The sequence below is a fragment of the Ammodytes marinus genome (genome assembly GCF_949987685.1).
Source record: "Ammodytes marinus genome assembly, chromosome: 17".
NCBI lineage: Eukaryota > Metazoa > Chordata > Actinopteri > Uranoscopiformes > Ammodytidae > Ammodytes > Ammodytes marinus.
The window spans coordinates 10,886,509-10,901,919 of NC_137221.1; the positions used below are offsets into that span (position 1 = coordinate 10,886,509).

The window sequence follows — 15,411 nt, forward strand, 5'->3', positions numbered from 1 at the left end:
CAGGCCGACGCATCTCAACCTGTTTAAAGCCAATTGTCTGTTTCCATGGCAACTGGTATTTTGTTGGGCCTGGGCTGCAACAAATGTACAGTCGGTTCAAGGAAAGACTGGCTGCACCGCGCTGGTAAAAAAGAGGCAGAGAGGGCTTGAATGACGAAGGACAAAAAAATAAATGTGTAAGGGCCTTTGGCTCGCTGCGCATTTTAGACGCTGATTTTCTGCAGAATAATGCAGGTTGCTGAATATTTATTATTGAGACAAGGATATGTTCAGGCTAAAACTTTTCCATTCATCCTACAACAATTCACTGCAGGCTTGATGGTCATAAATGTTTTTATGAGAAACAGAAAACATTCAATTGGCTGCCCCAAGGTATCAGTCAACCAAATAAAGTTTCAGAAACTCTGAAAATCAAACAATACAACAGAGAGTATCCTCTGTAAATAAAACCAAAGTACTTCCTTGCTGGAGTTTCGTAACATAGAGATTGAACATTGATTAAAGAGACGGCATGATAAATACAAAACCACTGAGAAGATACGTGCTCCAAAATATTTCAAAAGCAGTTTGAAGAGGTTAAACTTTACTCTGAGGATACAAATTCTATGATACATTTTGTAAATAAATAATGGTTTCAGTTATTAGATTTGAGTCATTTTAATTTTGTTATAGTTGTGAGAATCCATCCAAAGTTATCATTATGAATGTATTGTTGGACATTGTATTCTTATATGTCAAAGTAAATGTCCTTTTAATGAGGTGTAAAGGTCTCACATCATTTGTTTTAATGTGTGTTTTTTGGTTAAACTGTGTGACTCAATAATGCAACACAAAAAAGGCTGCAGTTCTCCATCACAGCTTGGACTCTTCTTCATTTAATATACATTGCACTTCAAAATTCTGAATGAAATAAAACTTTTATTTAGTCTTTGCTGCTTAAAATCCTACATCAGTGCTCTGTGCACCCAGAGGGGCTCGTTGTCATGACAGCTACAGCCAGCTCATTAAAGCTCTGATAGCAAACAGAAACCAAACTCTGGAGACGACATTGATCATTTTCACATAGATCCACAACTTTGAATCAGTCTCTTGTAATATTAATCATGCAAAATTGAAGGCTTAAAAAGAATACTTGGGGTGGACAGACATTAATTAATAAAATCACACTGCACCACAGGTAGCACCCACAACTCCTTCCTGAATTACATATTTTTAATTTTGCAGCGGATGTGTTGTAATCAGTTTTCTAATTGGAGGCAAATCATCATAATTTTTTGTTATCATGCATCTGTTGCACTAAAACCAGTGTCAAATTGTGTCCATTAACACTAAGCTAGGGTCATCTGCATAAAAAAAGGTATAAATAGATTGGTGTTCTGTACTTGGCAACAGTAATCACCAGTTAGAAAATAAGCTTTTATGAGCAGGTGTGTGAGCGTCTAACCTCTATGGTGTAGGTCTGGTCATGCTTGACCGTCTCTCCGCTCCGCAGTGTCCTGGAGAAGTTAAACTGGGTGGTGGGTGGGTCCTGTGATCCATCCGGCTCGACCTCCACCCTGCCCTGTGAATCCTCCTCAGAGTCCTCGCTCTTCTTTTTCTTCTTCTTCTTCTGTTTCTTCTGGGAGTCCGCGTGAGCTTTTCTCTGGCGGTACTCAGCCAACTGGAGAGGTAAGAGGCAGGGTCAAGGATTAACAATATTACACTTTCTTCATCAATGATGATCCTTAAAAAACATGAGCAACCACTTCCAACCAAAAAAACATCCTTTTAATTGTTTTGATAGTCCATTCACTTGTTGTGTATCCGACCCTAATGAACCAACTGCTTTAGTCTAATTCACAAATTTTGAAAACAGATTATAATCCCTACAAAAGATTTTTTTTAAACCAATGAACCTACTCTTTGTCCAAGCAGTTTGGTGCAATTCAAGCGAAACATTGTGTGTCCCAAAAAGGCGTCTTTCCCCGCTCCGAGCGAGTCCTCCCTCCCTGTGTCATTATGCCCCGACACATGCCTCTTGCTGTGCCAGGTGCTGCTAATCCAGACTAAAGGGATTAGTTTTGAAACTATGTCAATTACCTGTCCAAAACAGCCTATTGCAATTTTGTAGCCTTTTCAAATTTTTTATAATTTGCTTTATTCAGCACCAAAACATTGTGCTGTGTATTTCAAAGATTCATATAACTTTTTCATCTATTCAATCAATTTGAGTGATTGTGTGCTAAATGACCTCCATAGCTTGTCATCAGAAAAGTGAGCCCTGTTTCCCAGGTCTAGTTGTGGATTGTGATGATGCTGCAGAGTCCGACACAACAGAGCTGAGAGTGGGTGTCGTGGTTACGCAGCAATAACCCCACCTACAACGCTGAGCAGCTTTAAAAGCTCAAAGGGCTTCAGATCTGCGCCTCTGCACCTCCACACACTCCCCGCCCCTCAGCCAAATATATACAAAATCCATCTATCTGAGATTCCAGAGAAGCATTATCTATAAAATGCCAGGGCCCACAGAATGACATATGAGAGAATGCTAGTACATGATGGAAAATCTAGTGAATACACTGAAAGAAAAACATCCATTAATTATGCCTCAATCAGAGTTACACACTAGCTGCCGTTCCGATATGCAGAACATCCCCGTGAGAGAAGCCTCAGGAACCCTGGCCTCTGCTTGAGCTGCTTATCATAGCAGGCTGCCCTAGTTGGCTTGGGCAGAGCAAAGCAGTAGCTGTCTGAGCATATGGAAGACTGAAAGACTGTCTAGCTGCGTCACCATCTGGGGAAACAACAGAGACTACGTAGGTGTATCACAATCTGCTGTCTGAAAACATTTACACAGACATATTTCATACACAGGCTTTTCTATGTATACTGTAGTAGCTGAGTAACAGCTATAAAGAAATCTATGTTTTGATAGTCAGCATGAGCTCAGATGTGTGTTTACTAGGGGTGTCACACTCTCGATTGTAAGTCGATGGAAAGGATGTCACGATCTTTACTTGGAAATTTGAGGTGACTTTAATAAGTCTGGGTGTATTAAGAATTATGATGCCCAGCTGGAATCATTAAGTGAAATGAGTGTGTGAAAGCATTAAAGTACTTCAATTGGTCAGACTTTCAAATTGATGATTAAGTAAAGAAAATAAATTGCTCTCTGGTTATTTAATCAAATCTGTAGTAGAACATATTTTGGTACTGTCAGTGCTTTAAAATGTACTATATCCAGAGGTGTATAAATAAAGCAGGTATAAAATATAATAACCATAAAGACTAGGTTGTTTGTATTGTACATAAAAGAAGATAAAATTGTCATCACAGTAATTTTTGCACCTAAAAGTGCAAAAAATATTACATAAGGAAACCTTATCTTTAACAGTTTTGGTTGATCTAAAAACATACTAGAGCTTTGTGTGATGAGGATCATGACACTTGTTTCTCAGCCTACAGAATGCACAAGTCTGTTTTAGGCTGAAAAGGTAGTTACATGTGATGCTTAATATACTGAAAACAGTTGCTTGAGAAATGCGTCATTAAATAAAAGTAACAATGTGGTTCCTGTTTGTTCGATGCCTGTGAGACACACTGCTAAAAATACTAGAGCGATACTGCAGGACACTTGAACCAATGTCATGTGTCTCTGAGCAACATTGGGTTAGTCCACGGTCAGCAAGTGTAGGACAGAAATCCTGTACTTTACACACATTTCTGTTAGCATTCAACAATAGCTAAGAGCCCAGAAAACAAAGCAACAGCTGATGCTATGTAGGCGGCAACTGGTTCAAGACCTGTGCAGCAAGGGGAGCATGTGCTTCTCACATACATACTGTAGAGTTTAAACTGTTGTGAGTGGCAAGTTAGAGTCATTTCATTGGTTAAGCTTTGTATGTGTATATTGAAATTTGGTTCAGTTAAATCAGCAGAGCGCCAATTCATGGATGCCCTTGTTTCTCTCACAAGCAATTCTTTCAAGACCTTTTGATATCAGTTTCAGGCCTTTGCCTTTTCAAGGCGTATCATCATGCTCCCAGTATCCTCTCCAAACACCCAGAAAAAAACAACAGAGAAATGTCTAAGGAGATGGTTTAGCACTTTGAGATTCTAGTAATATAAGCGTGCATTACAAATACAATTTATTATTATTATTATTATTATTATTATTATTATTATTATTATTATTATTATTATTATTATTGCTGCTGCTACTGCATGGCATTTACTGTAGGTGCAACATCCTGTGGAATCTAATTAATATGACGAGTATTGCATGTACAGTACACATCTTAAATATTATGTCCTAGGCTTCCTACAGTCACTACAAGTAGAATATTGTGGTTGTTTTCTGTAGTTGGTTCAAAGTACAATTTATCTAGACAATTGTGTGAGTTTCAAGATTTGAAATTAGGTGCAGACCAGACTGTAACACTTGACCAAACAGATGGAACACAGAATCTGCAACAAACTTGCAAAAAAAATGCAAAAAGCCTTCTGGTGTGTACCCCCCACGCCCCTTCCCCAAGTGCTAAATCTCTATCTTAAAACAAACAGAACTATTGGCACAAACATTTGTATGGATGGGTTGTATTGGAAGTACACACATAGTAGATCTTATCCTAAAGAGAAATTAATTAATTAATTAAAGAAATCTCTCATATTCACAGAAAAGCCCAGCCACTTTGCTTTGTATTTCTGCAAGTAAACAAAAAAAAAATTGTAAGTGTGGAAGGGGCTCCCTTTCCTAACAAAGGTTTCTAGAACTGCACAGTGAGTTCATGTTGTCCTCATCCAGGTTATAGCTAATTAAAAATGGACAACATCACATTCAATTAATCAACTGGCAATCCCTTCTCAAGACGCACAGCTTGACACTGCAAGAGCTTCCAACTAATCCTTTGTTATATATTCAAACATTTAAGGACGTTAATAACTGCGGCCTGAAAGTAAAACTTTCCAGTGTCAATTCATAAGCTGAATTCATCAAATATTTATCACACAGAGCTTTGCAGGAAACATTCACAATAACTTTAGTCACCTAAAGGATTAACCACTCAAGCTTGAGCTAAGTAGATCAACTTGTAACTTTGCTGTCGTGAGAACCTCCAATGCTGCCTGACAGTGACACTTACCTTTAGCCTGTCTTAGTTAACCCAAAAAAACCTCCTTGTTATGCACATAAGACATTACAGCATCGATTTAGCATCACAGTTACCTGCCACTAGCAAAAACGGAAGCACAAGTGAAGAATCACAAATCATACTATTTGTTAAAATAATTCATTATAATCATAATAATTACGGAAACACTTTGATCAGTGACCAGGAGACACATGATAAAAGAAGCAGAGGAACGAAAACGTGTGCCATGAAAAGACCTGTTTATCCCCTTGGGCCAAATTAAAAAAAAATACTGCACTGCTGCTGTCCCCTTGAACCAATCACAAGCATTCTGAACATGCTGGAGCAGCAAATGGGCTGGCACATGTAATTCCCTGAAGATCTTTTCAACATACGGTGTGTGACGGACTAATGGACAGACAGGGTGAGATGGATCCAGACAAAGGGATAAAAAAAAACATCTACATTAAAAGTAGGGCTGTGTCAAAATATCGAAATATCGATATATTGCGATACTTAGTTTCGCGATATCAGTATCGATTTTTATAACCAAAAATCGATTTTTTTTTATTAATTTTTTTTTTTTTTTTGCTTTTGCTTTTGCTTTTCAAGGCTTTATTGACAGTGCAGATATACAGATATGAAATGGGGCAGAGAGGGAATGAAATGCAGAGAACAACCACGGGTCAGATTCAAACCCATGTCTGCTGTCAGGCCTGAGTCTATATAGGATACTGACTATTGAAGTTAAATCAGTTTTGTTTATAAGAACACTTAAGATTCACTGTGCCACAAAAGCACACTGATGTGTTTTCATTTTCAGTGTGTCCTGTACAGTTAGTACAAGAGTGAATTGGATTTGTTATTTTGATGTTATGGCAGCTGCAGCAGTGTTTGATCATATGCCAAAACCAAAAAAAAAGGAAGAAAACAGTAAAGGAAGTTGTGAATGAAATAGTATTGACTTCATTTGTCTGTGCAATTATCAATATATTGTGCCGTTATGTTTGACAAGGCAACTTGTTTATGGAATATCGCAATATATCGTGATATATCAAGATACGCAATATATCGTGATATATCGTGATTATATCGTATCGTGACCAGTGTATCGTGATACGTATCGTATCGCGAAGTCCTTGACGATACCCAGCCCTGATTAAAAGTGAATTGTGTAACCGAGAACCCTGCACGAAAAACACAAGAAGCCAACATCTCAACCTTTAAGGGCCACCGCCAAAACAACACACAATTAACACCCTTTCTTCCAGTGAGGGCACTATAAGGTGAGGTCTCATTGACACATCTGAACAGTCTGGGACAGTGCGACCTGAAAGATGAAAGAGATTGGTAGAAAGGAAGTAACAAAGGCATCATGTTAGAGTCAGCTTCTACTCCTTGTTGATTCTAAAGGTAGGTGCCATATCTGAGTCTGTTAGCTTCTTTGAACCAACACAAAATCACTGTCACCATGTCTCAAAAAGGCAACTCAAAGCCTTACCATGTTTGTAACTGGAGAGAGAACTGAGCCACACTCTTGCAGGAATAACTCCAGAATACTGCTAATGCACTTGTCAATGTATCCATATACATATCCACTTTGCTACAGAGAAAAGTGAAAGCAACAATACAGCTGCAGCTAATGGTTTGCAACAATAGCCTGGCAACAGCAGCCCACAGTTTAGGCTTTGATCATTGTCTAGTTTTTACTCAATGGGCAGGCTAGGCTACAATAGATGATTGACAGTTCCCCATTTGCTTAGACATCAACAGGACTCTTGATTCAAGTAAGTAACACATTGAAGAGGCATGAGGCATCACCGCCATTGGTATTATTACACTGGAAAAATCACAGCAGCTACTGTACATCTTCGCAACTATCACCAAAATCAATATATGAGAGTTTTGAGACAAAACGTAAGCCAGACAGACAAATAAATTATGAATTATTTATCTAAAAACCACTTGTTTTAAGATTCTGTCTGAAGGTTTAGACAGGCAAAAGGTGATGCCATCACTCAAATACACATCAGCTTAGAGTCAATCTAAGTTTATACGATCCAATCTAAGTCTTTAATAAAAAATAAAAAGATGTCTTGGATATCCCTTCTGACCATTATCAACGTGTTATTCAGCTAAATATCTTCTGAAGTTTCTCCCCTGCATGCAAGGGCATGGTGACACGGTGCTGTGTAAAAAAACAGCAGTCAAAAAGTCCTGCAGTACAGAGGGCCCATTTATAAACCAAGATGCCAAAGCCATACACAGAGGTGGGCTTTCCTTTCCCACTGTGCTAACCTGAAAGCCAGAGCACCAGTATGTGTGTATATAGGGAATCATAGCTGGACAAATACCTCATTTTGAGAGTACTGAACAGTTAATAAAATACTATTTGTGACTTTTGACATTATGCATTTTCATGCTTTATCCAATTAGGCACATATGTTCAGTGGCTGTTATCTTCATACTATAAATTATCTTTTACAACCCCCAAAGTTTCGTCCATGGGAGCATCTGTAACGAAACTGACATTCCCCACAGGGATCAATAAAGTATTTCTGATTCTGATTCTGCAAGGCTACACAATACCTATAACCAGCCAAAGCTACAAAAGGCTTATAATAAACATGTCTCAGACAGAGCATGGTACCACATATTCCACTCTCATTTATCGAGTGCAACAACTTTCATGTCCGTGACAAAATTAATGAAAATGACACGAGCATGAGCAATTGAGGTTCAGCACTATGCTCCTTCGCATTACTTATTGGATGCCTCCTGATCTACATGTTGATGCTGATGGTTAATAAAAAAGCCAATTTAGCATAAGTTTTGTCCTGTTTGCTGTAGCAGGTGGGGTTATGTCCTGTATATCCTGTTCCACCAGCCTGTAAGCCTCTCTCCACCCCAGGTGGCCCTGCATAAGCCTCTGATAAGGATGTGTCGTCATGTGACAACCTGACTTTTTGGGGTGTTTAATCAGCATTGTCTGCACACTCGAGATTTAAGAAAAGTGTAATCAAACACTGTAGTAACGTTGCACATGATGCAGCATGACAAAGGAGCCTATGGCTAGCGGATACAATGCTAACACCCCCGGCTGTCAAACAGGGGCGCGTGTCAGGGGTCTGACAGGTGAGAGGGGTAGCCTATAGGAAGGGGAGGGGGGTATCCAAATAAACAGCTGACAGACCCAGCTGTGAGAAAACCAGCAGTGAACAACATATGGTTTCTACTTAAAACCAATCGTAACAGTGTTAGGGAGTTATGCTAACCTTTAAAAAACTGAGAAATCCTACCTTTGCTTTGCCGGCCTCCAGCTTCTTCTGCCTCTCCTCGTCTTCCATGGCCGCGGTCCCTGTGGCTAAAACAAGAGGGAAACGGCTTCATGCGAAAAGTCTAAAACTAAAACTAACGGTTAAATGTCAACCGACTGGCTCTTCCCTCCCTCTTCGCGCTTTACTAGGTTCTGTCTCCTTGTCGGTAGTCCGCCGCCATGTTTTCCACGTAAACATGGGACACGGCTATGATGACGTCGAGTAGGTGCCTTCACGGCCACGCCCCGTGGCATTCCATACTCTAGTGTTGCCTTCACGTGCTGTCGGAAATATCGCGGTTACTCAATGACAAAAACGCTGTCCAATATTACGAATATTATCATCTCACGCTCAACGCCACTGCTAGTTTGGATCACAGTTAATGGTTTGGATCAGGAGTAGAAAGGGTAATGACATCTCTAATTTAAATGTAAAACCAGAAGTAGAAGTAAAAGTAGAAATAGAAAATATTCTATAAGGCCTAAGTTTTAACAACCACATGGTTGCTACTTAATAGCATATTAAAAGTAAAATAATTAATTATGGAAAAATAGCCAGATTCAGAGTGATAGGCTATACTGACCACATATGACCAATGATAGATGCATCCACGTAAATCAAGTGTATACCCTTGTATTTCTCTGGAGTTGAAGCATGTTGAAGTGACATCAAATTTAATTAGGCTACATTCTACCACTGTAGCCAAATAACAATAGCCTAGTCGGAGACTATGAAAAGCTTAATAAATAGGCTACAACACATGGATCTGTTATTTTGTTGTAGGCCTATTTACTTTCTTACTTTTCTCATCTTTTGAACTCTGAGGTTTGGAGGAAAGAATTTGTAGAGGCAACGTGGACATGGATGGGAGAATCCTTTCTTAATGTACGGCAATTAATTTAGCAATATAATCAACATATCTGACGTTTTTCCATAATGTCATGAATTGAATTTAATCATAATGCACACCTGAATACTGCCTAAAAACGTCTGCTCAGTCTCTATGGTGGTAACTATATTACATGGTGCCAGAGTTTTACAAGTAGAAATGTTTATTTTTCAACATTAAATATGGTCCATTTCAAATATTTTTTTCGCCCACCATATTAATGGCTTCAGCCATCGGCACACATTTTACAGTATGGTAGCCTACTTGATCAGCCTTGTCAGAGCATATTTAAAACATACACTCCTTTGAAAAGGAAACATTTGAGCTTCCCTGGCTGAATGGGACAACATGAAACATGAGAGACTGGCATCAGTTTCTGAGACAGATGGAGGCAATATACGATATGGCCAAAATTTAGATTACTTTGATCTTAAGTCTACAAATAGCTATCCTATGTATAGATTATCATTATAACTTTCCTTGTGATCATATGTTCTGAAGAAAACATTTTAAGAATACGGATTACAGAGTACAGAAGTGATGAAATAAATATCCTACAATCACATTCATTCATTCTTCTACATGAGACTCTGAAACCAGTGATAACCAGAGCAGTAGCAAGGATTTGAGAAAAAGCTGTTACATTTCTTGGCCTCCCATTATTCCTCTTCTTGTTTTATATATTTCGAGTAAAGCACACATCTGATAAATCGTTATGTATACAAATAAACGTTATTGTTACTTTATGAAGCCTAATTTCACCCAGCATATACTGTATATAGATGGTGGAAAAATACTTCAGAGAATGGAAAGGATTACTCCGATTTTAATATCTAAGCTTTTGTAATGTGTGTGCATTTGTAGAATGTGAACCTCAAAATTGGAAATGTTTCCAAATAAACTACACAATCATTGTCCTCAATTTAAGCGATGGTCCTGGTGAACTGAACAAAGGTTCATTTAAAAAACATCTTAAATTAAAGTACTCTACAAGAGTCATAGCCTTGTCTCCTTTTTCACAGAACACCTGCTGGATTCACATTAATTAGGCTCATTAAAAACATACCAGAAGCAGCAGCAGGAGAGGATGGTCTGTGTCTTCGGCAGACAGGAGCTGAACAGCTTATAGTCTGGGAGATTTTGAATTCCACCCATCTTCTTTTGGACATTCTTACTAATTTGATCCCACCTGTTTGTGCCTAAAGGAACCCCAGGCACTACAGAGCATTTGAAAGTGTCTGCAGTTTCTGAATTATTGATTCACAGAAGGAGTAATGTGTCAGCAGTTACCCAAGCAACTTTATCGAGTTGACCACAACAAATGGTTTAGGACAGAGTTCCATTTAATATAAGAAACACAATAGCAGACATATTCATGAGTGAAGGGACATACAAATTCACTAAATATTTCCAAGAACTTCAAAATGGGTGAGAAAATATGCACACTCAAATTAAAATGGAATCAGACAAGTAAAATGGACGGAAATATAGCAAAAGATAATGATGGATATATGTAAACACATTTAGATATCCGTAATTTTCACAAGACTATGCTGAGGGGAAAGAGTGCCACTCGATGGACAATTTATTAGGGTTTAAGAATCTCAAACTCATTCAGTCTAGAACAACTGATGTACAATTAGGCCTACTATAAATTCTACATGTATTGTAGTTAGTTGGGAGGACAAAAATAAAATAAACACTTCTTATACAGCTTCAAGACAAATGTGTAGATCAGGGTATGGATACAGCAAATATGTCATACTATTGCAGGCCTGTTGTTTTGTGCCAACTCAATTATATAGAAAATTATTTATTGAATTTAATCAGTTGCATAAAGAATGTCTAGATTTAAAAAAGCACTATCTGGATAAACTTAAACCATTTAGCTTTTTCTTTATTTTTTCTTTAAGAAAATCCCATGAATATGTTATTTAAAAGTTAAGACAAGTACTTATATTGTTCTCTAGGATGATTTTTCTAGCATGCCATGGTAACTATCTGCAATCGATTGCATTATAGTTGTAGCTTAATGTAGATATTCAACTGGTAACTTAATGTAAGATATGGCCATGGAAGCATATAAGCCACTATAAAGTATTCGTATACAAGATGTATCATGTGTGAATGTTCTCATACAAAAATATTTTTTTTCCCATGGGCTTTGTTTCTTTTGTCTTGTGCTTTTCTCCTTCAATCATTTGTTGTACTCTTAAAATGATTGAAACAGACAGAAATACAGGCCCTTAGAGCTGCACACTGTCACATCACTATGCAAATAATGACGAAACTGCTTTTGTGAGAAACGTGGAACTGGGTGTGGTAATGACAGATACTTATCCTGTCATCAATGTCCTGTTGAAAATAAAATTGAGTCCACTGTATCGTGGAGGAAACTGTATCAATTCCAACACCACACTCCCTTTCATTTAGGCGAGTGAAAGCTCATAATACAGAATGAAGATATCACTGTGGTCTGTTTAAATATTCATGAGTGGTGGGACTCATCGGTGAAGAGTGGTAATGGGTCATTGGTTTTGGAGTCGTGAGCCACAACACATGGCAAAGGCTCTCTTGCACCTCAATATCGTCAGCTGTTTGTCTTTGATAATTAAGTATTAATGTCTAATGCAGAATCCAATGTACTCCACATCTTAGTATTTGTATAATTATATTGTAAAATATTAAGCTGCCAGGTAGGCTATCTTAATACAGCTAAGAAAGGTATTTTTAAGTAAACGACTTGTTTACAATGCAATTATTTTAGGTTGTCTCCACTGAGAACACAGAGGTTTTGCCCTTTCACTGATTCCATGCTGATTCCAGTATATTTTAGCCTTTGATTATAAGGCTATTTTACAAATTTTAGGCTAATAATATAAAATAAAATAAAAAATGTAATTAATTAAATAGCCTATTTCTTCAGAACTACATCACAGCGATGTCGAGATAGCCTTGAAACATTTAGGCTATAATTATGAAGCTACAATGTTAAGAAATATGATGAAAAGGGTAATTTAATCATAGTTAGAAAATAAATATTCACAGACAAAGAACATTAGTAGCTATGTTGTAACCTAATTATTTATAACCCTACTTGCAGCCCTGCAAACATTGTTTGGTTGTTGCATATAGGCCTACTGTCAATCCAAACAGCCTCTTTTTTGAAACTGTTCCTAATTATAGGCTAGCCTTTGTAATGGTAACAAGGCTATATTCTTCTATCCGGTGACAATTAGAAACTTTTTTATTCTACTAGCCTATCATCTGTAGGCAATACATTAAGTTAGGCCTATCTTTTTGGGATTTTATTTTGAGTGTATAACCTGTTCGTAAATTAAAGCCCTTTGCCTCCACCTAGTGGTTGGAAGTGAATAGAGAATTCGTCTAAAGTAAACCATGGTCTAAACTCCGAAACGCTAGATGGCGCTAGCAGACGAGAAAATCTCGCGAGGGTGAGAAGTTGAATGTGCCCTCTCGGTTCGCTCATTTTTATTGCCCGTGCTGTCAATAATGCTCCGCTCACCAGCATGTCGGCGGTCAACAGAGAAAAACCAAACATAGCACATATGGTATGTTTTTTTATTCAATTTATAGAAGAAGACGAACGCGGGCTGTATTGATGAAGTGATAATAGATGGTAAAAACTGTAACAGTGGTTGGCCAGAATTAGGGACGAATCAAAATGAAAGTACACTACTTGCTGTAGTTTGGTCTGGCTTTGCGAGACTAAAATGAAAGTAACGATACGAGAGCACGAGAACGTATACGACGTAAAAAGATACGTCACGTTTATGTCAGATGTTGGCCTAATAAATAACTTTGTATGAAGTATGCTACATGTAAGCTGTAAATAAGAGCAGTACAGTTTTGTCAGGCTTGACATCAGCCCTCACTTCACGTAGTTATAAACTTAAGTAGCCTACAATTTATATTTTTAAAATGCAGTTTTAACAGTATAAAATGTGTGAACACTGTCAGGGGCCAATGTTCGTACCTTACTATTTACGATAATTACTGTGCTTTTACTTAAGTAAATGCCACTTTTATTTCAAAGTAATAATAACATCTGAGAACGTATTCAACCTCCTTAACACTGGTTAATAGCTTACAACATTTTACCTTCAAAGATGTCCTCATAATTACAATTGTGTTTTGTTGTTGGTTTCTCTTTATCAGCTGTTGTGTATTTGATGTAGCCTATTTGCATTGTATATTATTTATCTATTGTTGTTTTTGCTTTGCATTTGCTTGACTCGACATCATTGAAAATGATGGTCACCCCTCAATTGATCTCTCGAGGATAAATAAAAGAAAATTTTGACTGATTAGTTATTACCAACATTATGCTGGTGTGCACAAGTGGCTAAACACTGAAGTCCTGTCTCTTTTTTAATATACCATGTCCCTTTCTTTTCTTATAGGTTCACTAAAACTTGCAGTGAAGATACAGTATAGCCGTTGTTAAAAATGGCAGCAGTACGTGGACTGAGGGCTCTCCTCAGAATCCATCGAGCAGTGATGTTGCAGCGCAGCTTTGGGTTCATTCCAGTCCAGTTAACACCAACCTGCCTTCCCAGAATGCTTTGCAATGCTACCACAGAAAGTGTTGAGCCAAAGCCGCCAGTGAACCCAGAGAATGAATCTCTGCTGGAGAATCTGAACCTCATGGGAGTGGATGTGAGGATGGCACGACTGCGTCAGCCTGGGGTGCTCCGTAAAGCCTTCACTAATGAACACGGTCTCGCTAAGTTTCTGAAAGGCAAAGGTGCCAGCCGCAAAGCTATTGCTGGCATCATATCCCGCTATCCCCGTGCCATCACCCGCTCGTTGGATCACTTGGAACAGCGCTGGGCGTTGTGGAGGAACATCTTTTCGACCGATGCGGAAATTGTGAGCATCCTGGATCGCTCACCTGAGTCGTTCTTCCGGTCCAGTGATAATTATAACTTGGAGAAGAACATAGACTTTCTGACCTCACTGGGAATGAACACCAAAGATCTCCATCGGCTGCTGACCACAGCGCCGCGGACGTTCTCCAACAGTCTGGAGCTCAATAAGCAGATGGTGGAGTTTTTGGAAGACATCTGCGCTGAACTCGGTGGGAGCAATCCAGAGCAGTTTGCCAAAGCCGTCATATCCAGAAACGTTTACATCCTCATCCGAAGCACCAAGAGAGTGAAGGCAAACATTGACATCCTGAGAGCTTCTCTGAAGTTGAAGGATTCAGACCTGCTCGCTCTTCTACAAGGGCCTGGGGCAGAAATCCTGGATCTTTCCAATGAATACCTGAAAAATAATTTTAACAGCCTCCAGCATAAGATGGTTTTGCTTGGCAGTCGGAAAGCAGACATAAAGAAACTGATCGTCAGCTATCCAATGGTTCTGTACATCGGGGCTGACACGCTGAGCACTAAGCTGGACTGTCTCGTAACAGGAGGGATAACAATGAAGCAGATCCTTGAAAAGCCCAAGGTGTTAGACTATAGCACACAGAACATTACAGGGCGACTGGAGGAGCTCCAGAGAGTGGGATATGACTTCCAGAAGAACGGCATAAACATCCTGGACTCTAGTCGAAAGCGCTTTGTGGCAAAGATAGAAAAACTCACAGCACCACCGGAAGAATAAATGTTACTTTGTTTGTTTCATTATTTCAGTGTTTTAACTTGAACTGGAGCTTCTGGATAATCATGTTTTCTGTTTATTTTTATTTATTTTGTGAAATCATTTGAACATATTTTTTTATTGTATTTTCATGCTTTTCATTTTATTTTATTTTTTTATATGTCTGAAATAAATTGTATCAAATCAAATCAAATCAAAGATTTTGTTTGTTCATGTATTAACTATTACATTATTTCTGGCTTCTCTGATGAGTGACTGCTTTTGGAATATTTCATTATATCTGGTATGGCTTCATATAACAACAAATATTTCATTTTTGATTAATCTGCCAAAGGTTTTTCGGAATCATTTGGAAAATCACAATTTCCTATTTCCCAAGGTCTGCCCTCAAATGTTTATTTTTTCTTAAAAATATTCTATTAACTATCTTCGAGGCACATACTCAAATGAGAAGCTGGAATTAAATGTT

At 38.3% G+C, this 15,411-nt stretch overlaps 2 protein-coding genes across 4 annotated transcripts in view; one reads left to right on the forward strand and one right to left on the reverse strand.

Annotated features, from left to right (window-relative positions):
* The window catches only part of akap9 (A kinase (PRKA) anchor protein 9), a 65,565-nt gene extending 56,965 nt beyond the window's left edge, over positions 1–8,600 (reverse strand). For all 3 annotated transcript variants that reach the window (XM_080046073.1, XM_080046074.1, XM_080046072.1), the window contains exons 1-2: positions 8,408–8,600; positions 1,445–1,660 (exon numbers count right to left, since the gene is read on the reverse strand). In XM_080046073.1, the coding sequence (XP_079902199.1) occupies positions 1,445–1,660; positions 8,408–8,455 (264 nt within the window). In that variant the 5' untranslated portion in view covers positions 8,456–8,600. The remainder of the gene's footprint in view (positions 1–1,444; positions 1,661–8,407) is intronic.
* A 4,217-nt stretch (positions 8,601–12,817) lies between these two features.
* On the forward strand, positions 12,818–15,394 carry mterf1 (mitochondrial transcription termination factor 1). Its single transcript, XM_080045065.1, has 2 exons — positions 12,818–12,886; positions 13,739–15,394. Exon 2 carries the CDS (start codon positions 13,785–13,787, stop codon positions 14,943–14,945), a length of 1,161 nt encoding a protein of 386 aa, XP_079901191.1. The 5' UTR covers positions 12,818–12,886; positions 13,739–13,784; the 3' UTR covers positions 14,946–15,394.
* The last annotated feature ends 17 nt before the right edge of the window (positions 15,395–15,411 follow it).